Here is a 24,908-nt window from a genome sequence, read left to right on the forward strand (position 1 = left end):
CCACAACCAGAAGACAGGAAGTGGTGTTTTTCCGTACCTAGATTAGATATCTTTTATATTTATCACAGCTACCAGCTTATGCTTATGAAGAACATTCACTTTGATAGCATTCTGAGGACACTTGGAAACTTTTGCATCTAGGTAATAAATCCTCCAAATTGTGTGGACGTACATCTTCTGTAAAATTTGTATATGACACAAGAATACAAGACGACATTGAGAATTATGCCAAGCTTCAAACAGCAGATTGCCTATGTTTTCACATGCTCAGTCAACATTGATACACCAAAGTTGCACAAGAGATGCTGCAAAACCTCTTATCAAATAGCACCTGTGGAAGACACTTGGACATAAAAATAACATCAAATAGCACAGTTACCTGTGGAAGACACTTGGACATAAAAATAAATTTGAAATCACTCTGTGATATTTAAACAAGTATTCAGCCTTTCATAATTACCAGGACTCTGACAGAAAATTCAAATGAAGGAAAAGCTGTATACCTGAAGAAAACTGGTGTAAAAATGACTTGCAAAAAGTATTGCTGTAGAACTTATGGATGGAGACATTAGAGCATTTATTTTAATCAGAATATATGTAATAGCTGTCAAGCATCCAATAGGCAAAATACTAGATAAACTGAAGCAAATTTTGAATTCCAGGTCTAAACAACATTTAAAAGCTTTACAATTTCTTTCTGCTCATGCATTAAGAGGTGCAACATACTGACATTCCACTCCTAAAGAAACATTGATACAGGACCACAGGCATCATCTACTGCAAACACTCATAAGCCTGAAGAAGGAAGGTAACCAGGGGACAACCCTGACTAGAAAGAGAGTTCTTCACGGCAACCAGAACCAGATTTATTTTCTAGAAAAAAAACTAAATTTACATCACTTTTTCCATGTGTTTCAGTCCACTTCAGAACAGCAGTACCTTCCCCAGTTCTTGAATACAGTTCAATTAAATAAACATGTAACAGTGCACACACCTAGTAGTCACCCCAGGCACTGATCTCAAAAAGCCTCCCCAAAAGAGTCAGGTGCACTCAAGTCCAAGACTGTTCTCCTCTGTACTGTGGAGCTCAGAGCTCTGAAGGTAAATCAGAGCAAGTTCAAGCTGAAAGCAGTGGGATGACTGCACACAATGCATATCCAGAATTCACTGACAAAGCAAAGATCTTAATAACAAATTCCTTTCTAAACCTAAAATTATAATATGCAGTGGTCAAACAAGACAACAAATAGGAAGCCAGAGACAATTAAAATTCGCTTGAAATGCTGTCTTAGTGTATGAAAAACAATATTCCCTCCCTACTCCGTTGCTCTTACTTGCTACCTGTTAACTGCATCCTAACCAAAATAAACCTCACTTTCATATATCACATCATACTCCCTCTTCCTCTCCTCATTCTAACTTTGCTGCAACTCTTCTGCAGCCCCCAAGCTAATCTAAAAAGCAAATAGTAAGAGCAATTATCACCCCCTCCCCCCCATTAATGTTTCGTGGAAGTAGACATTAGGAGGTTAAATGACTCAGTATGGCACTGAAAATTAAGTGTTTTACTTAGTAAATCAGAAGTAGTAGGAAAAGCAATCAAAAGTACTAGGAAAAAGTAAAGTTCCATACACAGATTCAGGCTAACTCTGATGGATATCTATATAAATACTTACAGTTTCTTTTACAATATTAATTATATTATAATTTATATTATAATATAAAAACTTATGAAAATTTTCATTAAAATTTATATTGAAGGACTTAAATGCAAAAAATTCTGTTAAGCGTATAAGAACATCTAATATTAGTTTACAAACACTGCATATTATGTACTACAGGCAATAAGAACATTTCTGTACAATAATGGATTTTTGAAGATATTTGGAAATTAACATTTGATAGCTTTATAAGTTTAATAATAACCAAAAGATACAAGATATATGTATCTTACGTAATGATGACATAAGGCACGTGCATATTTGCAATTTAAACTGGCAGTGCAATAGAAGTTTAAAATATTTTCAGAGAAGATCTTTCTTCCTGCAAATAAAACAATTATGTAATGTGAAACCCTGCAGGGCATGGGGGTTGGAATGATCTTTAAGGTCCCTTCCAACCCAAACCATTCTATGATTCTATAGAAGTCCCACGCAACCTGCTACAATGCATTTAATATTATGTGAGCACAACAGGCTGCTATACTTGTCACAGCATTTGCAAAGATAATTTTTGGTTTGTTACTGCAAACTAGTTGACTGCCATCACACCTTGTCTCTGTGGTCTCCGAATTTTAAATTTACTTAAGTTCTTTTCATTTCTAATCAAATCTATGTTTTATATCAACCTGTAAATTGACAGAAAGAACAATGGATGGAAACACTTATAAAGCCTAAGCATTCAGAGACCAAGAGGAAACAAAATCCTTCCTTAGATCAAGCACTTGTTAATGGGCTCAAAGAGAGATGACATGTGATCTTCTGATATGACATGCATCAGCAAGGAGGCAAGGTAGTCCTTATTTTACTTCTGACACTCCTCCCACCCTCCCCTAAACTTCTATTTGAGAAGAGGACAGACAGGACCTGAAAACACTTCCAGAGGGCTCAAAAAGAAACTGCAAGTATAAAAGCTAGAAAAGTTCACTAGGAAGCATCTTCTAATGAACCGAGGAATGCAGACAGACAGGATTCTGGTTGCAGTATGACAGGAAAGTATCTACATCAGGGTAAACTGAATAATAATAAAAAGACAAAATCCCTCTTCTCTACTTTCTTGTAGGCTTGATCTTGAAGTAGAAGTGAGTTTTGTCTTAATTTGTTTGCCTGTATCCTTACATGTATTTGTAAAAATTGGTTAATTCAGATATTGTAAATAAACACTATAATTTGCATTTTACCTGAATCTGATATATATTGAAGAACTACTCCAAATCAGCTAGTGTCTAGCACTCCTTAGCTAAGCTCACAGTGAATGTAAGACACGGACAACAAGAAACCTTATAAAGGCGCTGAGGTCCTCAATACATTATTCCATTACTATGTAGCTAGTTCTGTTAACTTGTGACTAACACTCCCACAGGCAGGAGATGCAGAAGCATCTTCCAGCAATTAATATTAAGAAAAGTCTCCAGCACTTTAGCAGTAACAGGGAGCACATTGGAACACAGATGCCAGACAGAAATTGACTGAAAGAGATTTAGATTACATATTAGAAAGAAATTCTTTATTCTGAGGGTGGTGAGGCACTGGAACAGGTTGCCCATAGAAGCTGCAGATCCCCTATCCCTGGAAGTGTTCAAGGCCAGGCTGGATGGGGCTTGGAGCAACCTGCTCTAGTGGGAAGTGTCCCTGCCCAATGCAGAGGGGTGCAACTATATGATCTTTAAAGGTCCCTTCTAACCCAAACCATTCTATGATTTGTGTTGTCATTTCTACAGTACTTCTTGTAACATTCTGAATAACTTTCAGAGCACTGTTTATAAGTAACCTAGTAAAAGCAGAAACATTTAAACTGTTTCAGTTAAGATTATCGATATTGCTGAAGGCTTAAGGAATACACACTTAGCCAATAAGCATTTATTTATGCTTTCCAAAGTTCTAAACTTAATTATCTAACCTAAAAGACTACAGAAATTCCCCATATTTTCACTGCAAGCTGAACTTACCAGTTTGTTCGGATAACGTAAAACCACTGGCTGTACAGGAACTCCAGGAATAAATGCTCCTAGAAGGCACATATGACACATAATTACTTTATAGTGCATTTTGGTACAGTAGAAATTTATTGCAGCAAAGAAAAAATTATACAATTGATAGGCTGATATGCATAGGAATTAGTTAATAGTGAAAAAGTAAGATCTAAAAGTAGCCTCAAAAGTAATCTAAAAACCAAGCACTGGAGAATGACAATGTACACCGACCTTTCCAACAGATAAGCATGCATTCTTAATTATATACATTCTTTAAATTATCCTCTAGCACTTACATAAACTATCAACTACACAAGTCAAAGTCCAGTACAAAATTCAACTTAATAAATAGTTAAAAAAATATGAGGATGTACAAGATAGTTAAGTCAATATATTCCCTGTGGTCAACAGTACTTTATGGTGAAGAACTAAACTTTTCTTGCGAAAAAAAAAAAACAAAACCTTTCTATTTTTAGCTAAGCAACATCATTTTATAGGAAATTTATCCTCTCTGAAATAACAGAATTCATACAACTTCTATTCTGTAGCTACAGAAAATCTAATAGAAAGTATTGAACTAAAGCTATTGTACAGAAATATCACTTCATTTCATATGAAAATTATAGTTCCAATAAATCTGATCTCTCAGTGCCATTTTCTTGGTTTCTAGCACAAAGATTGGGTAAGCATGACAACCATCTTGCTCAAGATTTCTCTAAATATCTTTTTCTCATGAAAACAATTAATGAAGACAGCTTTGCTCAAACTATGTTATTTACAACAATTTACGAAGTTCTGCCTTATATTTTGATTAAGAAAGCAACAATGGAAGTATACTCTATTCTTAGCATTACATTTGCTTTACAGAATAATTGCCCAGATGTAATAGAAGTAATTGTTGATGAAGTATAAACATCTTTAAATGAAGGTTGTCTTAATGGGAGCCTGCAGAGATTTTGTTCTTGGCCCAGAGGTACTTTCTATTCAGTGTCCAAGAACAACAGCCTAAGCAACTTTTGAAAGAATCCAAAGATGACAAAATCTGAGTGGTAGATGACAACACCACTATTTAAACAGAACTAGACTAGCTTCCCCTGTATGACTAGCTTGCACAAACACAAAACCAAAAAACTGTGTAGTAAGAGCAAGGAGTGTAGATCACAGAAGTAGAATGGGGAAAGGCATCCTGAAAGCAGTTACTTTAATAGAGACCTAAAGAAATTTGATGTAAGTGAAGAATTGTGAGGTATAAGATTTCTGGGAAGCTGGATGGATAGAGAAGCAGGTTTCAGTAAGAAAGTGAGACAGTCAAGAGGCAGACAGCAGCATGTACTATACTAGAGGAGAGAAAGACAGAGTGGGAATTTGAGGCAGAAAGTATATGATGCCTGGAATGTCTATGGCACAGAGGGAGGGCAGGAAATCAGGGCTTTAATGAAGGATTGAGACTGGTTTTGAAAGCATGGTCAGGATTCAGATGGAAAGAGAAGGAGAGGGAGAGAAAAGAGTGAAAGAAGCGGATGTTCTCCTAACCACCACTCATTCATCTAAAAAGGTAAGAGCTGAGAAGGGAGGAAGAAAAGCTTTCTGAATGTTTGCTCAGGAGACAATCCTGAGATTCCTTCAGCCAAATGAATCAGTGCAGCTGACTCATTGTACGATATTCTAATAGCAATATGTAAGTTGTAAGCAACACAAAATACAAGACACACAGTGAGACCAGAACACAATGAGCTAGGCAGAAACCTAGGAAGAGTCAAAAACCACATTCACAACTGCCTTGCTTGCTGGAGCCTCCTCATTCACCATTTCCCTACCTACATCATAAAGGCAAGTCTCCATTAAACATTGGTGGCTCAGCATTGGCATTTCTCCCTACTGTAACTGCAGTTTACAGCTGCAACAATGTTCAGTGTTATACTCTCTGCTAATCTGATAGACTAAAGGGTGATACTAACCAAAAAGAGCCTAGAATGTAGATGTTAAATAAAAATATATTGTAAAAAAAAAATAATGACAGCCTCTGTAATAGTGCTATACTGGCAAGATTCTTGTGATCTTCACCAGAATGCAACTCAACAGAAGAGCTGGAGAGGAATCAACCACATACAACACAGCAGCAAATGCTGCAGCAGCCTGAAATAGATACACGCTGATACACTGTAAAGCTTAATGTATCTGAAGGCTGCATGACAGACTCAAAATAGGAAATGGAGGGGGCAAGAAAAAAAGACAACCACAAACAAAAACCCAGTAAGAAACATTAGTCCTCTAGACCAGAAGCAAAGAAAAAAATCTGAATTATCTAAAGTGTTTTGCTCAACAGTAGAACTACAATCCTTTTGTAGCATCAGAAAAATTTTATTCCAATTCCACACTACTGCAAGATTTTTAACTCAACTTCTACAACAGCAAGCAAATTACAATGCAAGTGGTATTTCAGAAAATGAAGATACAAGAACATTCTGTAGAGAACAGAGAAATGAGCATCATACCTACCAGGCTTGAATGTAATTAGACAGGATCGGTTTGTGCAAGTGCCTTCTGGGAATATCATTATCTTGAAGTAAAAAAAAAGTTGACTTTTAAGAACTATTTCAATGTGGATTTATTTATAAACACATCTTTTCAAAGCTAACATTAACTGATTATAGCAAAAAAGTTTCCAGGGAAAATCAGTTCAGTTAGAGTGGAAAAAAAAAAAATAGTGCTCAATAAAGAAGTCAAGTAAAGTTTTGTCCTAATGGTAAAAATATTTCCCTTTATCTGTGAATTTGCCTCTTTCTTGACCTCTGACAATAATTATTTTCTATTGGAACATCGACAGTGACCAGAAACACTTGTGAGTACAAGAGAATTTTCACAAAAGGTTTCGGTGCCGGTAAAAACATCATATTCTGTTTTGCACCAAAATGAAATCCCTGCTCCCAAGCTACATGCTTACAGGCTAAGAAAAGGAAGATTGTTATTTTCTTTTTGCATTTATTACTTGGCATATGCACAGATGTCAGAATGATAGAGGCTGGAAATATCTAAACTGAATTATAATGAGGTAAAAATGCTCAAGTTGAACTATATTCAGATGATGAGGTTAGATTGTCAAAAAAATAATAATGTTTTAGACAGCAAAAAAGCCAAGAACTGAAATTTTGTTGAGTTACAAAACAAGACATTTAAAGGAAACAAATATATATCATGAGGGCACAAAGCAATGGACTAGAATTGACATTACTACTTTTATTGCCCACTCTGGTACTAGCTTGCTAGATATTCTGGAAATCATTTCAGCTCTGCAACTCAGTTTCTTTCAAAAAGTAAATATTTTTACTTACAGAAAAGTCCTAAATCTGTTGATGAAAGTCATGATGTGAAAGCTATGTACCACCTTTCTACCACATTATTTGTAACTGTTTATAATGTCTTTGTAGCCCAGTATGTGGACATAACCACTGCAGTAGCAACAATGTCATGAAAGACATACTGTATCTTAATCTCAAAAATTCACAAGAAGAATACTTCAAGTTTTCAAAACAATCACATGCTTCTAGAAAATTGAGACCTTAGGTAGTCATCCCTTCCTTCCTACTACTCTATTCCAAAGTACATTATAAATAGTCACATTTCAGGTGCAGAAAAAACTCGAGCCATTTATTCCAGCAATCTTTTCATCACGTGGCCCAGTAGAAGTGTACTGCATTTCTTGGAACATCTGAATTGCTTGGGCTGTCTTGGCCAGTATTGCATCTCCAACAATGAGAGTATGCCAAAAATTTCGAGAAAGGTAAGAACACACAATACTCCCCCAGGTACTCTGCTGAGCACCTGATCATTCTCTACTCAGAGACTTTCTAAACCTTCTGTGTTCTGTCCATTTATTACCATTAAATAGAGCTGCCTTCCCATGTACTTACCCAGTCTCCCCTTGAAACATATTGCAATGAAAAGCTAGTGTTTTGTTCAGATAAGAACCCTACATTATATCTTCTAGAAAGGGGTGGGAAATCCCACCCACCTAACCCCCCACAAACCATCTAAAGCATCCCACAAGGAAAAAAAATAAACTGCACATCCAAATCCTGGAAATGCCAAATACCATCTGTCACACAGGAGTAGTATACAGTACCTGTGGCCATTTACCATCAGACTGAGCACGTCTCTTAATCTCTTCAACAGTTTTCCTGCGAGAATCCTGGTCTGAGCGAGATACAAATACTGGTCGGATGTATTTGATTAGAGCTGAAGAGGAAAGAAAACAAAAACAAGCAAACCAGCCTTTATTTCCCCTTTGACTGAAGAACATTTTTTGCCCTGTAGTTCTCTGGACAAAAACTTTGGTATGAATGCATAATTACGTTACTATATTACACTGCAAACTTAAATACTAAGCTGAGTTATGGCAGTTTCATTGAAATATTTTCATGAATTCCTGCGAGGAAAGCCATTTGCACAATTTTGGCACTTTGTACTTGTTCAATTTTTAATTGACCAATACACATACATCAAAGATAATTTAAAACAATTGTACGTGTTATGCATAGTTTTCTGCAACAAAGCAGCTGTGGCTGACTACAGGTCATTTCTTCCTACCACAAAAATCAAACTCTATAGCCATCCTCAACCCAGCAAAGTAGCAGAAATCTCCCTATGCAAGTGCTTCCAAAAAACATCTTGTAGGCCAAACTACCACCGTCTTTAGAGCTTTTGTCTTCTGTGATACCCCAGCTTCACTGAAGGTACACCATCAAAGCTTTTCCATACACAGATTGTGTTATCTTTTCTGGGAATAAGCATCATCAAAAGAAAAAGCATGCTTATTTTCTGAGCTGTCACCTGTTTGCCTGTTCCTTACACTACATGAATCAGGTCTCAGACAGCCTTCTCCTGACTTAGTAGGAAACCTCTTACACATAGCCAGACACAAAGTGAGCCTAAGTAAGAATCAGAAATCAATCCACAATATCCTCTCCATGCATGTCTGTCACAAGGACACAGATGCTCACTTACAAAGTAGTAAGCAGCATATACAACTCTTTTGCAGTGTCAAAATGTGCTACAAGAGAAGCATCTTCAAATATACTACTTCACACTTTTATTTAAGCTGGTTGTCTTCAAGTACCTTTTTATCATTTTTGTATCTTTTAATCTTATTTGAAGGTTCAAGAGTCATCATTTGCTGTTCTATCTGCCTCAAATGCAAATATAAAATAGTTTTCATATTTCTAACCACTGTGAGATGAGTTCGCTGACACTAGTTGTATAATCTTCTTTTGTCAAGGACAGACTTGCTGCATTAATGGATCAGCCAGTGCTTAAAGTGTGAAGAAAAAAAAAAAAGTGTAAGGAATTAGTCCCGTAGTCTACAAAAGCTGCTGGTTCTGGTGTTACCCCAGTGGCAGTTTAGCCAGAAACTCACCAAAATCCCTCTCTGGTTCTGTGAAACTAATCCATCACACCTTATAGCAAGTTCCCAAACATTCAGCCAGCCTCTGAAATACTGCTTTTATCCCATGAGTTGCCAAAGCTTAGGAGACAGTGTATCAGATATGAACTACCATAGTCCTGCATTTCTTCCTGCATGCCTGCTCTTAGACAATATCCATAGAACAATGCTTGCCAGGGGAGCAAAGATCATCATGGCCCTGTTGGGTTTACTGCTGTGGGAAGGTAAAAAAAAAAACAAAACAAAACAACCCAAACACACACCAAAAAAAAACAACAACCAAACCATCCAGAAGAAACTACAAAACAACTATACATTAAAAAATAGAAAAAAAAAACAAACAGAAAACCAGAACAAGCAATAAAAAATGCAAAGGAAACCATACCCGGTTTCATAACTATTTGTTTTGTTTCTTAGTGATGCTAGTTCTGAGTTTTCCCCTACTGCTGCAAATTACTATTCTGTAGCAAAAGCAACATTATCAAGTGAAAGAAAGCAAGGAGGACTCAAACATCCTCAGCCTTCACCCTGAGGTTTCTTTTACATTAGTGTCAAATGATGGAATTCATGTTACTTCAGGCCAAGGAACGAACAAGATAATTCCAGAGCTCTGAGGCTCTTATCTGAGGATATGCTGCAAGCAGGGTCTTCTTTAGAAGACATGAAATTAAGCAAGCTGATAGGTTTTCCTTAGAGCAGTATGACTGAAACAGACTACAGACAACTTACCAATTTTGAGTCTCTAACCACTGATGCAATCTGTATATGGAAACTGGACAGGCAAGAAGTGTTAACCAGGGAGCTTTACTGTTACAAACTTCCCAAAAGGAAGCTACTGCAATGTAGCTCCAAAATAGCACACTGCATGTTACCTTACAAATGGATACCACCACAAACAGCAACACACCCACGTGCAAAGAAAAACTATTATGGTATACTGAAAAAGAACAGAGACAACTGAAAGCTTGGTTTCCTATGGATTTTTCCTGCCTGTTAAATTATATGATACATATAAAACAGGCCGTAAGGTGATTCTTTTTCCCCCTCTTTGTTCAGACTCTATTTTCATGCAGCTTACAGAACTTAGTATCTTTTAAACCATCAGCTTTCTTTCAAATGTGTGAAGCCATCACTATTTCAACCCATCACATTAAGTCTTACTTCCTTAGGGATCAGACTAAAAAGCTGACAGAATTCTTGTTTTAACATTAAACAGCAACTTAAGATCCTGTAAGACATCAACTTCCAGGCCCCTTAGTGGCTAAGTCCAACAATTAAAGGGAAATTGAAACTTTCAGTCACGAGTAAGAAGCTGAAAGTATATACCAAGGGAAGGTTAGCTCTGTACTTGCCTTTCCTCATATATTCTTTTTATAACCACTTTTTAAAACAGACCTTTACTCTCACCACATTTTTTCATGTTCAGTAAATTGACAGGAACCTGAAAATTCAAAGGCTGTATGAAGTTGATCTGTGCAAGAAATAGTCAGGAGCAGGGCCAAAGGTCTGTAAAGAGAAACTGAGAAACATACCAAGTAGGTGGACAAGATGAGCCCAAGGTCAGAAGTCAAGCTGAAACATAGAGAAGGCTGGGGACAGTACTGTAAGGCAGTACCTGAGGCAAGGAATAGGCAGGACTTGAGCAAAGTCAGGGCAGGAGCAAAAAGCAGGATGCATGAAAATGCTTCAGACAGCTGGCATACTGAGCAACTAAAGGAAAACAGCAGAACTGTGCAATGTGATTCATAAACAACATGATCTTAACCATCTCTGCTCATCAATTTAACTGTCCAAGATTGACTGTCATCAGGTAGTGAAGACAGTACCTCAAGCATTCAGCGATGCTGAAAGATGTGTTTGCCTATCTCCTCTCACTCCATTAAAACCACCCTTAAATTATAAATTCTAGTGGGCGATTGGCAGGCAATCCCTCAATTCACAACATTGACCTTGCCAGTGTCATTATTCCAGCTTTTTGTACAGCAGTGTCAGTCCTACTTGATGTAGTCACTCTCCTCCCCAATTTCAGCTCATTACAAGCAGTCCTGAAGACAGGTGACACATGCTGTACTCCACCTTCTTAGGCAGGTGCCTGCAATTTAAACAATACTGCTAGTAATTCATCAAAACCTTTGACTTGCAGGCAGCCAAAACGCCACATATGTTAACCAATGGAAAGTTGCACTAACACAAAACAACATTTTTTTAAGAGAGCCTGCAAAAATTCAGTATTGCTGTAATTAATTGCAGGGTGATAGCTCCAACTGTTGTTAGAATCATAACTCTCATACAATTATTTCTAGCACCAGCTGATGCATAAGCAAAAAAAAAAAAAAAAAGGTTATTTCTGATGAGCTGAACACATACAATTGGTGTCAATGAACTTCTCAGGATAACAGCAGGGGCAGGAGGGTAGGGGGATAAATAAATAAGTAAATGTATTTCACCTCTCTATTTCCAGGCAAATACAGGTGAAGAAACCTTGTTTCAAATCAAGACATGATTGCATGGATAGCATCCAACGATAAAAACCATTTAAATTATGCTTGACAGTTAAAATCATATAGTAGATAAATCTATATTGGCAGCATCACCACTGGTCTACAAGGCATCGGAGAAAACAAAAAGCAACAGAACAGCAACGTGGCACTAAATACCGTTGTTCCAAAATGTATCCCCACACATTTTTGAGTAGGAAGTTACATTCTCACCACTGTAGAAACAGCATCAAAGACAGGTTTAGTCTGGAGAAAAGGAAGCTCAGAGGAGACCTTATCACTCTCTACAACTACCTGAAATGAGGTTGCAGAGGTCTGTCTCTTTTCCCAAGTGACAGGACAAGAGCAAATGGCCTCAAGTTGTGCCAGGGGAGGTTTAGGATGGATATTAGGAAAAATTTTTACACTGAAAGGCTTATCAAGGTGAGGCATTTAGAAGACATGCAGATGTGGTGCTTCAGGACATAGTTTAGTGATGGTTTTGGCAGTGTTAGGTTCATGGTTGGCCTTGATCTCAGAGGTCCCTTCCAACCTGGACAATTCCAAAAATTGTCCAATTCCAAAACCAAAGCCAACCAAAATTCAGATCTTTTACACTTGGAGTTACATTGTTCTTATAAAAATAGTGTTATTGTTGTCATGATACTCTACATGAGATTTGTAAAGTTAGTGGTAGTCTCTTATTAGAGCAACAATTCTGTATTTGACAAAATGCCTTGCAAATAGACCACCTGACAGAACAGATATCAAGTATTCCTGGTATAGAGGCAGCGTTAACGGGAAAGTTCTTCTCCCTGTTTCCACAGAGGAAGGCAGGAAACACGCCGTCTGTATGACAAGGAGAGGTCAGTAGTGGAAGGTAAATAATCAGTGTTCTCTTTAGCTATAACAGAAGCAAATTCCATGGTATTTGGGCAGGTCTTTCAACATGTCACCTATTTTCTCTAAGGACTTCTTGAGGGACAAAGACCCTTTTCATATCACAAAGATTGCTGTTTGCTCTCACACCTGCAATACCTGTATGAGGGCATGGCTGTATGTTTTAACTTTCTGCTGCCAGTCTGAAAAGTATTTTATTAAGACGGTGCAGGTTTTCTGTATACTGCAGTTTGTAACTTCCATAAACTATATTAACAAGCATGCTTTAAAAAAGTGATGGTGATTCAGGCATTCCAGCAGCAGTTTAAACGAGAAGTAATTGTTACTGATTATACGGTGAAAAAAACCCAATCCAGCAAGTCCAGGATCCCAACCCAAATGATAAAAGCATTCCCACACAGGTGACTGTAATTATTTTAAGTGTCTCCAAAAGAGCTCCTGTGAGGGCTGAAATATTGCAGGACTATATGGGTGCCCACCTTTTATTCACAAAATCTGTCCAAAAAAATCCCCACCTTACTGACAAATCCCTTTTCCTTCTTATTAGAGTATTTCTGCAGTAGCACTGACCACATCAGCAATGAAAAATAACTTTTATCCAGGTTGCTTTACCAGCCAAAAATAAGTGTAACTATCCAGAATCTACACAAAGAGCTTGTTCTGACATGATGTGGGGTCCAGTAGATGAAACAGGAAACTTTAAGGACCTGTGCAGATGAAGGAACTGATCTAACCTCTTCAGCCAATGCAAGGTGCAACAGATTCCCAGATGTCATTTGGAAAGCCATTGTGCAGAAGTGCATGTCCTTCTTCAGCTTCATGGTGATGTACTTCATCTGTTCCAGCATTCTCTACTTACCATACACTGATTTCTTTTTGATGACTGTTGAGATCTTATTTATATTTGGACAAGCAGTTCCTCCCCAGAGTTTGTTAACCTAGTATGTGTGCCAAGTGGGTAATTTTCTTCATTACTGACCACTACTGAAGAGGTCATAACTCTTCTGTCATAGCAAAAGAGCATTTTTAATTTGTTTTTTAGGAAAACAAAGAAAAGAAAAAAGAAGGAAGTTGTCTGAAAGAGTCACAAGACTTAAATCTGCTTCTGAAATTGGACTTTGTAGTCCAGGAGAGCTGCCTTCAAGTCAGAAAGCAATAAAACACTCATACACAAACACACTTGTGGAATACTTCCAACCTCATAAAGAATAGATTTTTAATCATCTGGACTTAGAAGTGAATCAACAGCTTAATATTCCATGACTGGCAAACTAAAGTACAGTAATACAGGCTGACCCAGAAACTTATTAAAGTACTTCCGGAACCGATCTTGGTAATCAGTTAGCAATCAGATCCTTTTTTGTGCCTGCTAAAGCACCCGATCCCTCTGGTACACAACATACAATGTCCTGATAAACACTGTCACTAGATCAAAAAGCCAACTTATTTATATTTGGATATTCTGGATGAAAAATCTACTCTTCATCCAAAGTCCTCATTCTTGGAAGTTATCTTCAAATTTCCTGTGCTGCTTCATTTTTTTTACATGCTGACATCTGCTCAGAGTTAAATAAATGTACTTTATTCAAAACTTCCCAGAAGATTCTGAATGACCATTAGCAAGACTCAATGAAGAGATCACAAGATTAGGATTATTAAAGCCTGGCTCCAAAACTTCACTGGAGATGGTATAACAGGTTTGCAAGATTTACCAAACTGAAGAACATACAACATAGTTCTGACCTCTGGGAGAACTTCTAGATGACTGTCTCAAGTGTTGACAAATCAACATGCAATCCAAGAAAAATATGACCACCTTTTCACAGATAGCATAAGAGAAATACCAGTGGTCCAATAACATGAAATACATATTTGTGTGCGTATATGTAGAGAAGTGTAAATAACATTGGAATTGAAATACTAGACTAAAGGAGGAGAGGACAGTCAGTACCACGTGCTCCACAGAAAGCCTCTTTCAAGCAGTGAAAGAAAAAAAAAAGTAAAAAATCCCAACTTCACTCCACTGGAAAGTTTTCACTAAATTTTAAGGCCAACTAATCATTACAGTGTCTACTTACCTCTCTGTTAAGGTCCATTTGCTATAATAACACAAACTGCTGTAATTAATGTTGCTCATTTAAAAGTATTCCTCTAAAAAAAAAAGTTTTTTGAACTCTGAATCTCAGTTACCACCATTGCTATGCACCACTTCATAAGGGACTACATAATTTTGGCAGCTGCATGACAACATTAATGCAGATATACAGGACAAAATATTCATTTACTTGACTACACTGTACATTCCAGTAATATTCAATCAGATCGTTATGTGCAGTTGTCTGGGTTTTCTGTAATTGGTTTTACTCACACATAAACGAAATCAACTCAATAATTTAAATAACTTATTATGAGTTCAGACTTTCAATTGCATCCTTTAAAAGTTACCTTAAAATTAAATTAGATATACAGGAAATAGTTTGAACTAGTCAATATGCATTAGTTGTGCTACATCCTCCATACCCCTACAGAATCTCCTCAGGCTTTCCCACTAGTCCCCACTGGATCTATTATGTGGGATAATTCAACAGCTTTTATTGCATTCTGTCAAAAGCCATTCTGCTGTTTCATCACATTTCAGTAAACACAACACGACCTGGAGTTACCTCATCTAGTTTGGGTCCTCCAAACAGTCCAGCTGCAAGTAAAGAAGAGCTCCACATGGACTACTTCATTTTCCTGAGCTAGCAATTATTAAACAGACAATTGAGTCAGCTGAGAAAGAAAATAAATTTACCCCTGCTTCTATAGCTGGACTGCTCCTAAAGCCCAAGTTTGCCTGGATACACCTATACTGTGCAGGAGTGTCAACATACTGTTTCAAAAAAAAAATATTCTTTTAGTATTGACAGTAGAGTTCAATTTCTTTTTGGTTTCACACTATACTTGTTCATATACATTTGCTTTCAAAACCACACATCTACACCCTTTTTGTTCAAAGCATCTATTCATTTTTACACAGATTTTTTTTCACTGCCACAAACTTTTACTGAACTCTATTAGTAAGATATTCAATGAAATTGAGATACGGCTACAGTTCTGGCCTGAGCTTTACTTGATAGAGACACCTTTATACCGTGAGATTCCCTACACAAAGCTTCCAGGTGTAACCACTCAGCATTTGTGGCCATGTCTCAGCCTCTGGTTTTGAACATGTCCTTAAAACCACATTGTCTAATGAAATTTTGGGAGGATGTCAGCACCAACAGCCTGATTTCACTTAGTTGCAAAGGAACTCAAAGTTTCTGTACAAATTTTAAATTTAAAGTCCCCATCCAAGGCCAAAGTAAAACCTTTTGCCCTTTTATACTATCCTTTAAATCTACACAATGAGACACTGGAAGCGTCTTTGAACTCTCTAGACACAATATGGTGGGTTACTCCAAATGCTTCCACAAAGACTTTGGTTAGAAGTCTACAAGCCTAAAAGCTTATACATTTTTTTTTGGTTTTTTTTGCACAACTGCACCAAAAAACACAGGTCTCCCCCAAGACTTTGTGAGAATCTACAATGGTAATTCCAAAGATAGTATTCAAACCGTATTGGCTCGCGTATCTGCATTTCTTAAGACTAAATCTGAGTGGACAACAATCTGCTCTTGCTCATCTCTCGCACCCTGCTTGAAACAAACTTATTGATGCATGAAGGATTAGCAACACTGCCTCAAGGCAGGGTACCATTCAGATCAGCCAACATTCCTAAAACACATTTTTGGGATGACACCCCAACTCGCACCAAGAAAGAATTGTTGGTGGACTTTCTCTATAGTCTCACTGTTTGCTTATATAGTCCCATCCTAACTTGCTTTTCTATTTATTAGGTCTTAAAATCTTACAATTTCACTGCAAATTTAACCATGAGTTCCGTAGGACTGTTTTGACTTTGCACAGTGATTCAACTTCGGAAAAAGGGAAAAAACCAAACAGCCCCCCATTTTTTCTATTGATATTCAAGGTAGACCAGTAAAAAAAAAATTCTCACCATATATTATAGCTTTTTCATACACAACCCGTGAACTTCCTAAGTAATCATTTTTAATTGTTCTTGAAAAAAATTAAGTATCTGCCAACTTACTTCCCCAAACAGGAATATCTTTGCTTTCGGCTTTCATCACAATGGAGGCGAAGGTCATAGTTACTGGAATGGCATCAAAGTAGGAAGAATGGGGAGCCACAGTTAATATTGCTGCTTCCGCTGGCAACGCCTGTCTGCCTTTTACATTTATCCAATGGAATCCACCAGCAAGCCACATCATTCTCATGATTGCTTTCAGCAAAATATCCACTACCCTGTAAGAAGTTGAGAAAACAGTTATGCTGCCACAGGAACATCTTAAAATTATGAAAAGAAAAACATTACAAAAAACTTTATAAGCATGACAAAAGTACAGATAGGACACGCTGCTTGAACAGAGCAGGAGAAAACAAAAGGTCTATGCAGTATTCTCTCTCAGCAGATTTAAGACCACCTTCAAGGTAAGATGCCATTCAGCTTCATTTCATGTCCGAATACGAATGCTTTATAATCACAGTAAGATAGGCATTTATTTTATCACTAAATTAATTTTGATTCAACGATGATGGTTGAGTTTCTTCTATACATTGTATAATAACGATTTCTAGTAACACAAAAAAAGCTCTAATAAACCAAGTCCTGAAAAATGCTATTAGAATGCAACAACATTGATTCTTGGGCTCAAGTTTACCCAAACAAAACAGTGGAAAAACATAGGGCAGAGATTCTCAAATATGGGAATACCTACAGAACACATCTGGGGAGCTCTGGAAATATTTTACATTCTTCCCTTTTCCCCATCTCATCCTAAAGTGTTTCGGGGTTTTGTTTGTGGGGGTTTGTTTGCTTGCTTTTTAAGCTGACAGTCATGAAAAGAGAAACATTTATTTTGAACCGACACAGTGCAAAAACCAAATACCACAAATTGCTATACACACAAGGATTGGAGACTAAAGAGCAGAATGAGACCAAAAACCAGATGAAATGGGAGAGGGACAATTTAAAAAGCTTCAAAATAACTGTATGCAAGACTGAAGGCAGTCCGTTATTCCTTTAGTTATTACACTGACACCATTCAAAATTAAATGTAAAGTGACATGCCCCTGTGGTTCTCAATCTCCTTCCCTCTTGTAATTCAAAATACAATCAGCTTCCCTCATGCCAGTGCCAGCTTCTAATTTTAAAGTTGTTTAAGAAGAGGTGATACACTCCTCCTTTCTTGCTCCTCAAACAGCAGTCTTCATGGATGGGTGAACACTGCCTTATATTCTACCTTAATTAGCATTCCAATATCAAAGCAAGGGGAGACTTATTAATAAGCACTAAAGCATGGGGCAAGACCTCAGAGAATCAACAGAAGTTTTGTCAATTCATCACAAGGTGATGGGGTGAAGCAGTTTAAAACAACAATTTAGAATAATGAAATCTTGGCACATTCCATAGTGTCAGTCTTGACAACAAGAACTTGACATTATGGGAATAACTGAAATTGAAGAATGTCACAATGAAGCTTCACACTACATCCTCAATAAAGGTAAGAGGCCAGAGATGATAAATTTTTCTCCCTGTAATACTTGGGTTACCTGGTAAATCAAACAGTTGAGGTATTTTTAGTTTCCCATATGAGGAAAGTGTTTAAATAATAATTTTTATAGTTTTATTTTGAAGAGAAAAGCAGGTCTGTGGGACAGCTATCAGGTATTTCCAATCTTCTCTATTTCAAACTGCTGAACAAAATAATGATGCTCTCAATATTTCACCACACCAGTGACTCACTTTCGCCACCCGGAGAGGGGCTTTTCAAGCTCTTGCTCGTCAGATCCCATTGAAGCAATGAATGCAAAAGGCCAGGCCAGCAACATCATAAAAGCAGCAAAAAAGAGTCGGATAGGAAACAGAGTCAAGGTCATGAAGGCAATCTGCAAAATCCAAAACAAATGCATTATTTTAACACAATTTTGACCTGAAAGTCAGCAATTCCTAGAAACTGATCTGAAGTCTTAACTTAAAAATTTCTAATGCTAAAACCCAGCAGAACACACTTTAATTCTAAACAAATAATTGTGGTGTACATGTAACAATTTTGTATTCACCAATCTTCATTATAGCTGAAACACAGCACACTCTCTAAAGCTAGTGAGTCTTAGCTTTCCACACTTCTTCAGACCCTATGTTTGTCAGTGAATACATCCGTATGCTCTTTTCCCTTTCTGCAGCCTCACATTAAGTAAATATTTAGCATGGGCGTGTTGTAAATCTTACTGCACCACAGAGAAGCCAGCCCATCACAGAATCTTCCAGTCAGTGAAGTGCACTTCTTCAGCTGAGTGCATTTACATTGTAATACTGGACCCAAACTGGAAAGCTCTTCCAGTACTGGGCAGACACCAGATCCTCTGTAGTATGTTCTTGAAACCTCTTGGAACCAGAGGCTGTGGGGAACACTGTGCAGAGATCTCTGTACAAACACTTGACATACATATGAGTTTAAGTTCCAAGTGTATACTAACAGGCAAAACCCCCTTATTCAAGAAGTTACCCTCCCTTAGGAAGCCACAGTAAACCTAATTGCTTCTACACATCCTCCCAGCACCCCAGTTCTCAGAGAGCCCATTCCCAGAGTACTCTGCCTTCAACTTTGGTGAAAAACAGGTCATGCTGGAACTTCTCCCACAGTCTTTTGAAGAATTCTCCCCAAAGTAGGGTCCTCCTGAGCTGTTTGGAGTTGTTCCCAACTGTCCTCTAGAAAACACAACTTAGCAACTATCTGTGCAATGATCTACTACTCCAGGAACAGTTCCAGGAGCCAAGAGCACCATCTTTCTCACTCAAAAGACAGGAAGAAAGAAAAAAAGCTCTTGGAGGAGAGTACAGCTTCAGATGAGTCGCTAAGGTAGACAGAAGGAACTGAAAACTGTTCAAAGCTGACCGGGTGTAGCGCCAGTGCCCCTTCAAGCTGTACAGGGGAGGCTAGCAAAAGATGAAGATGACACTATGAAATAGAAGAGCCATGTAAAGAAAAAATGCTACATATTCACAGGTGCACCAGATGAGGTGGAAAAGCACTTGTCAGCATCATAATGGCTGGGTAACGATGAGTAACAAGGCATAAGGTGCTGTCTCGTGTTATGCTTAATCTGATGCGTCTCCAGACTGCTGTGGAAAGCATTATTCATATTCTTCTTCTCTTCCCTGATGCCGATCTAGTCATAATGCAGCTCAGTTTTCCATTGATCAGTTCCTGCTTCCTCTCACTTCCCCAAACAGCTCAATAACCAACTCACCCTGTAGCTGCAGAAATCTGTAGATCTAGGGTAGAGGCAGGGAACACACAGCAGGAGAAACGCCTAAGCTACCAGCCCACTGCAATGCCAGATTTTATAGCAATGGTCCAGACTGGCACCACCATCTCGTAACAACCATGCTCTTACTCCCCAAAACAGGATTCCAGTCCCTGGGTGGACTGCCTCGGTTTGCAGAATTGGAAGAAAAATGATTTTTTTTTTCTTAAATAGACCAGTTTCCCAGATGAACTAGTCCAACTTCCTAAACTGGCACTGAAGTCATACCAACTCATGCAACTCTGCATCCATAGACAAGACCACCAGGTCTGGAAGCAAACAGGAGCATTCACCTGCAAGCTGGAGAAGATACGATAGCTGCCTTCTAGGCTCATAAAATGAGAAGGACTAGCTGACAAGAAAAAATGGAAACAAAATGCAGGTGAGGACACAGTCGTCTGGGATTCACACCATATCCTTCCTCAAAGTCACCGAAGCAAAACTGAATGGCAGGTGACTGGTGATGAGCTATTCAGTCCTTTGCATCTCTGTAGCAACCTTTTGTATCAAGATGGCTTCAGAGCCACATCACAAAACAGAAGCAGTAGTTGCATCTATAAGGTTGTGAAAGATGGCCTAAGTGTACAAAAGCATTTTGGTCTTATGTGTCCAGAGACAGCAGTGATGGAAACGGCCAGCAAGAAGCCACAGCTGTACACCAGCCTCTTTTTTAGCAGATGGCAGTGCAGTACCTGTTCACACAAGAAATCTGGTAGGGGAGAGAAGTAGTACGACCCCTGAAGAAGGTTAGGCATCAACAAAGACACTAACATTTGAAAAGTAATTCAGTCTACATCTACATTCAGGCACATTCTTGCATAAGAAAGCTTCTATTGGTAGTAGTGTCAAGTGTCAAACAGAAAATGGGAGATCCTGTCCCCACTGGCTGCTGTCAGAGATCAGAATGCAGGAAACATACACTCCTGGTCTGACCTTGTTCAGACACCTTATTCCAGTGATCATATTCCTTCATATTTAAGACATTCACCCAGACAAGTTTTCTATTAAAATTACGAATTCTACCCAGCAATAAGTCATGTGTAACCACCTGTGCTTTGAGATACATTCTAACAAACCCTAGAGGTCCATGTGGAGCTGTACCTTGGGAGGTTCAGCTCATGACTGATTTTCTCAAGAGAGTTTTGACTACAGTTCATTTAACATTTGCTGGTCTACAGGATCCTACAGAGTTTTTCAGAAGTTGAAGTGTATGTTGTGAAAGACCCATGGACAGCAGAAAAGGATGGCCTTACAGCGTGTCACAGAAAGCTGCCCTGGGAAACGGTACTCTACTCTTCTGTCAGAAGGACTTCAATCTGACAAAAGACAAGTCACTTAAATTAAATAGGTATCATATGTCCTCCTCATTTAGAGACTCTGCATTCAGATTTAAGTATGAACTCACAAAGAAGGTATAAAATATGACCTTATGTCCTTTAAGTTCTCCAAAACAACAGGTCCTACATATCTAAGCACTGAGCAAGAGAAACACAGAGTACCCTTGTTTCTCCCTCTGTATGTCTCTATTTCCTGTCTTGAAAGTCAGCATCCCATGCACAGAAAAGCTGGAAAAATGCATCTTTGAAATTAGCCATGTAGTGAAAATCATCATTAAAAACCAGTTTATTCACAACAAAATTTCCATGACTTATTAAAAAGTAATGGTCACATACTGAAGAAAGAAAATAGAATAATGAACTGCGCATTTAACATGGTAGAAGTTTTGATTTTTGTTTTCAACATATCAGATAGAGACTACATTTTGCCCCACACTTTCACTTTCTCACTATTATCATCCTTACAGCCTCAATTACCAAAGATGCACTGAGAGATCTAATTCCTAGCTCTCAACAATTCTTTTACTACATGCTTCGTCACTCTGCAAGCTCCCTGATTGATGCAATCATGGAGATAAATACAGGAGTAGAAATTTTCATGTGCAACTAAGCCAACCTAACAGATCATTGCTGCTAAAGAGGGTGGTCCTGTTCATTGTCCCCTCAATGCTCCCCTTGAGTCAGCTCTAGCACTTCTCTGAGGTTGCAATGAGCCAATATGCTCATTAGAGCGAAGAAAAGCAATCCCACCAAAAAAACCCAATCAGAATACAGAAAAACACAATAACCTGCTGGCTTCATGAGCCAAATCAGCTCACCAAGGCACCAAAAGAACAGCGGCATTGGTGCAATAAAAGGGCCAAAAACACTGGAAGCAATGAAAATGTCATTGTATTGTGTTTCTAAGTTTCAGGGAAACAAAGCTACGAACACTTTATGACAGCTCCCGTAAAGCTTCTGCCTGTTCTGCAGAGGTAATTACAATCAGGAGCTTTGACTTTTGTGATATGTGCCCAGAGGTTGTTAGGATGAACAAAAATCACAGTTAATGAAATCATGTCTGTCTGTCTTCCAAAAAGGATCTTTTTATCATAGTACTGAAATAAAACAGGTAGCTTCAAGAATGACCCCCACTGCCACTCTCAGGTCAGAGTGAAATAACCATCATTTCTACAGGAAGCATGAGACTCAGTTCTCAAATAGCCTTACTGCTTTTGCACTCCTGTTACCTCTCTGTTTTTCTAAAGGCAATAGAAGATGATGTGAACAATTCCTTGCACTCAAATGGATTTATTTTTGCTGCTGTTCTTCCTCTTTGCGGTTGTTTTGTTCTTTTACTTTCTACTTTTTTTTTTTCCACTCTCAGAGTCTTAGGCTGTAATATTCTAAAATGCATTTACTTTGAGTTGTATTAATGAGCAAAAAAGCTAATCTAACCTCTTGCAGAGTGCAGTATGAGGTAGGGATGAGGTGGCAGTAAAGATAATGAGGCTATCTGACAGAGCATCAGCAACAGACCATCACACAACGCAGTCCTGTTTCCCAGTCCCCTCCTGTGCTCACCAACTTCTTCAGGCATCTCCAGTCCCCACGCGTTCCTAACCTTCCTCGATAGGCTTTGCAATCCCAGAACTCACCCCTATTAGATTCACAGGGCAGACAGAAAAACCTGCGACACAATACGTGCCTACAGCTGAACAGGAAGTGAGTTGAGCTGTAGTACTTCATACCAAACCCTCAGTAACAGGGCAGGACTGTATGGAAGAGAACGTACACTGCTGTAATTCACTGTAAAGCAGCCTTCCCAGTCAAGGAAGTCTCCCTTTCTGAGAGAGCAGCATTTCTCATGAGTGGAACAGTTCCATAGCTCTACAGTTCTTTAACAGCCTCCATCTCAAGCACAACTTTTCTTTTAATCAGCAAAGAGGTTAGGAGAACATGATTAAGGCACAGAGGAAAATCTATCACAGTTCTGTATGTCAGCTTGTGTGCTTTTTCCTCACATAAAACTGCAGAAATAAGACTGCAAGAGAAGCTGGGTTAGAGAACTCTGTGTGGCTGTACATCAATATGAGATTGTTCACTTAAAAAGCAAGACTGAGCCACACTTCAAAAAAACCACAGAGTTTTAAACACATCTTACAGTTTTAATTGAAAATGACAAACCCTTGAAATCCAGTGGCCAAGCTCATGTCTGATACAGGTGTACAGAGCAGCCCACAGAGAAGGCAGGTATGCTCTACGACCAGCTACTTCACTGGTGAAGTGGCTAAAGGTCTGTTAGGGCTAACAACAGATCAGCAACGACAGTCGCTCCAGTGAGACCCAATACTGCGACAACTGTCAAACCGGTACTCTGCCATCCCAACAGTATTTCTAAAATTCCTTACAAATAACCAAGGAGAAAGTGACATAAGAAATATACATTAACACTGAACAAATAAAACACTGCTGTTGTTATATTTATATACAATCTTAGCCCATACAAACATACGCTATCGTTGCTTCTCTCCCTAAAAGACTTTTACCTCATTAACTGCATAGAAAACATGACTCAAGGAAAGAACAAGGGTTACCCAGAAAAGAAATCATTACGACTACATGATTTATTGAGGAAGCTTTAGGTATAAACTGCATGAGGCAAATGACGCAAACCTTTTCTGCCTTTTCCCATTCAAACAATTTATCAGTAACCACTGAATTCAGCATTTAACTGTATCATTCTGGGAAATTTGATTAAAAAGAGTAAAAATCTTTTCCACTGGAGTCTGCTAGGAATTCCTTGGCTTCTAGATACTTAACATGAAGCACATTCCAATGTTTTGTAAATCAAGCCATACATGTGTTGTGTTAAGTCTGTGGACAGCAACAGGGCAACGGAACAATGAACTTCACTCAGAACATAAACTGAAGTTGGATCTAAAGCACCTTGATCCAAGAGGTTCATTAGTAGATCTTAATTTCCACGCTGATAGGGCCGTTAGGGCCCCAAGCAACACCTTTAGGGAAGCGAAGTATTACAGCAATGGAAGTAACAGAAATGGCCAACCCCTTATTAAGCGAGCCTTTGATGGTATTGCTTCACCCAGCAAATGACCCAGATCCTGCCGCAAGCCTAAAACAAGGGCCATGCACCCTGAAGATCCAGCCACCTATCCGCTCACCCTGTGAGGCGAGCGAGGCAGTTGCCATGAGGGAGGGGGTTGGAGAAGCAGCCACGCAACTGCACATCGGCTTTTTAATCCCGCTCCTCGTCACCTCACGCTACCTGCGCCAGGCGTAAATTACGACCCAGGGATTATTTACCCCGGGGCCAAACTTCAGCCGCACGGGATGCCTCGGCCCAAGGCATACCTGAACGCGGCGCTGGGCACAGAGTGCCTCCACAGCACCCTCCCCCTGCCCCCCCTTGAAAGAAAAAAACATAAAAAACCACAAAAAAGCCAAAAAACAAACAAACAAACAAGACCCCCCCCCCCAAAAAAAAAAAAAAAAAAAAAAAACCTTTTTTTTTAAAAAAAAAAAAAAAAAAAAAGCGGTATTTTTTTCTGCCTAAAGAAAGCGGCGGCGGAGCGGCCGTGGCACACGCCCTCCCAGCGGCGGCCGTTACGGCGGCCGTTAGCCTCGCGAGCCCCCTCGCCTCACGGCGG

At 38.7% G+C, this 24,908-nt stretch overlaps 1 protein-coding gene across 1 annotated transcript in view; it reads right to left on the reverse strand.

The window, feature by feature from the left end:
- The window catches only part of LPCAT1 (lysophosphatidylcholine acyltransferase 1), a 67,377-nt gene extending 42,864 nt beyond the window's left edge, over positions 1-24,513 (reverse strand). Inside the window, exons 1-6 of the mRNA XM_014938644.1 lie at positions 24,423-24,513; positions 18,357-18,499; positions 16,641-16,855; positions 7,815-7,927; positions 6,191-6,251; positions 3,668-3,726 (exon numbers count right to left, since the gene is read on the reverse strand). Coding sequence (XP_014794130.1) covers positions 3,668-3,726; positions 6,191-6,251; positions 7,815-7,927; positions 16,641-16,855; positions 18,357-18,490 — 582 coding nt within the window. The 5' untranslated portion in view covers positions 18,491-18,499; positions 24,423-24,513. The remainder of the gene's footprint in view (positions 1-3,667; positions 3,727-6,190; positions 6,252-7,814; positions 7,928-16,640; positions 16,856-18,356; positions 18,500-24,422) is intronic.
- Between the last annotated feature and the right edge of the window lie 395 nt (positions 24,514-24,908).

The sequence above is a fragment of the Calidris pugnax genome, unplaced genomic scaffold, assembly GCF_001431845.1.
Source record: "Calidris pugnax isolate Ruff unplaced genomic scaffold, ASM143184v1 scaffold13, whole genome shotgun sequence".
NCBI classification, from domain to species: Eukaryota; Metazoa; Chordata; class Aves; order Charadriiformes; family Scolopacidae; genus Calidris; species Calidris pugnax.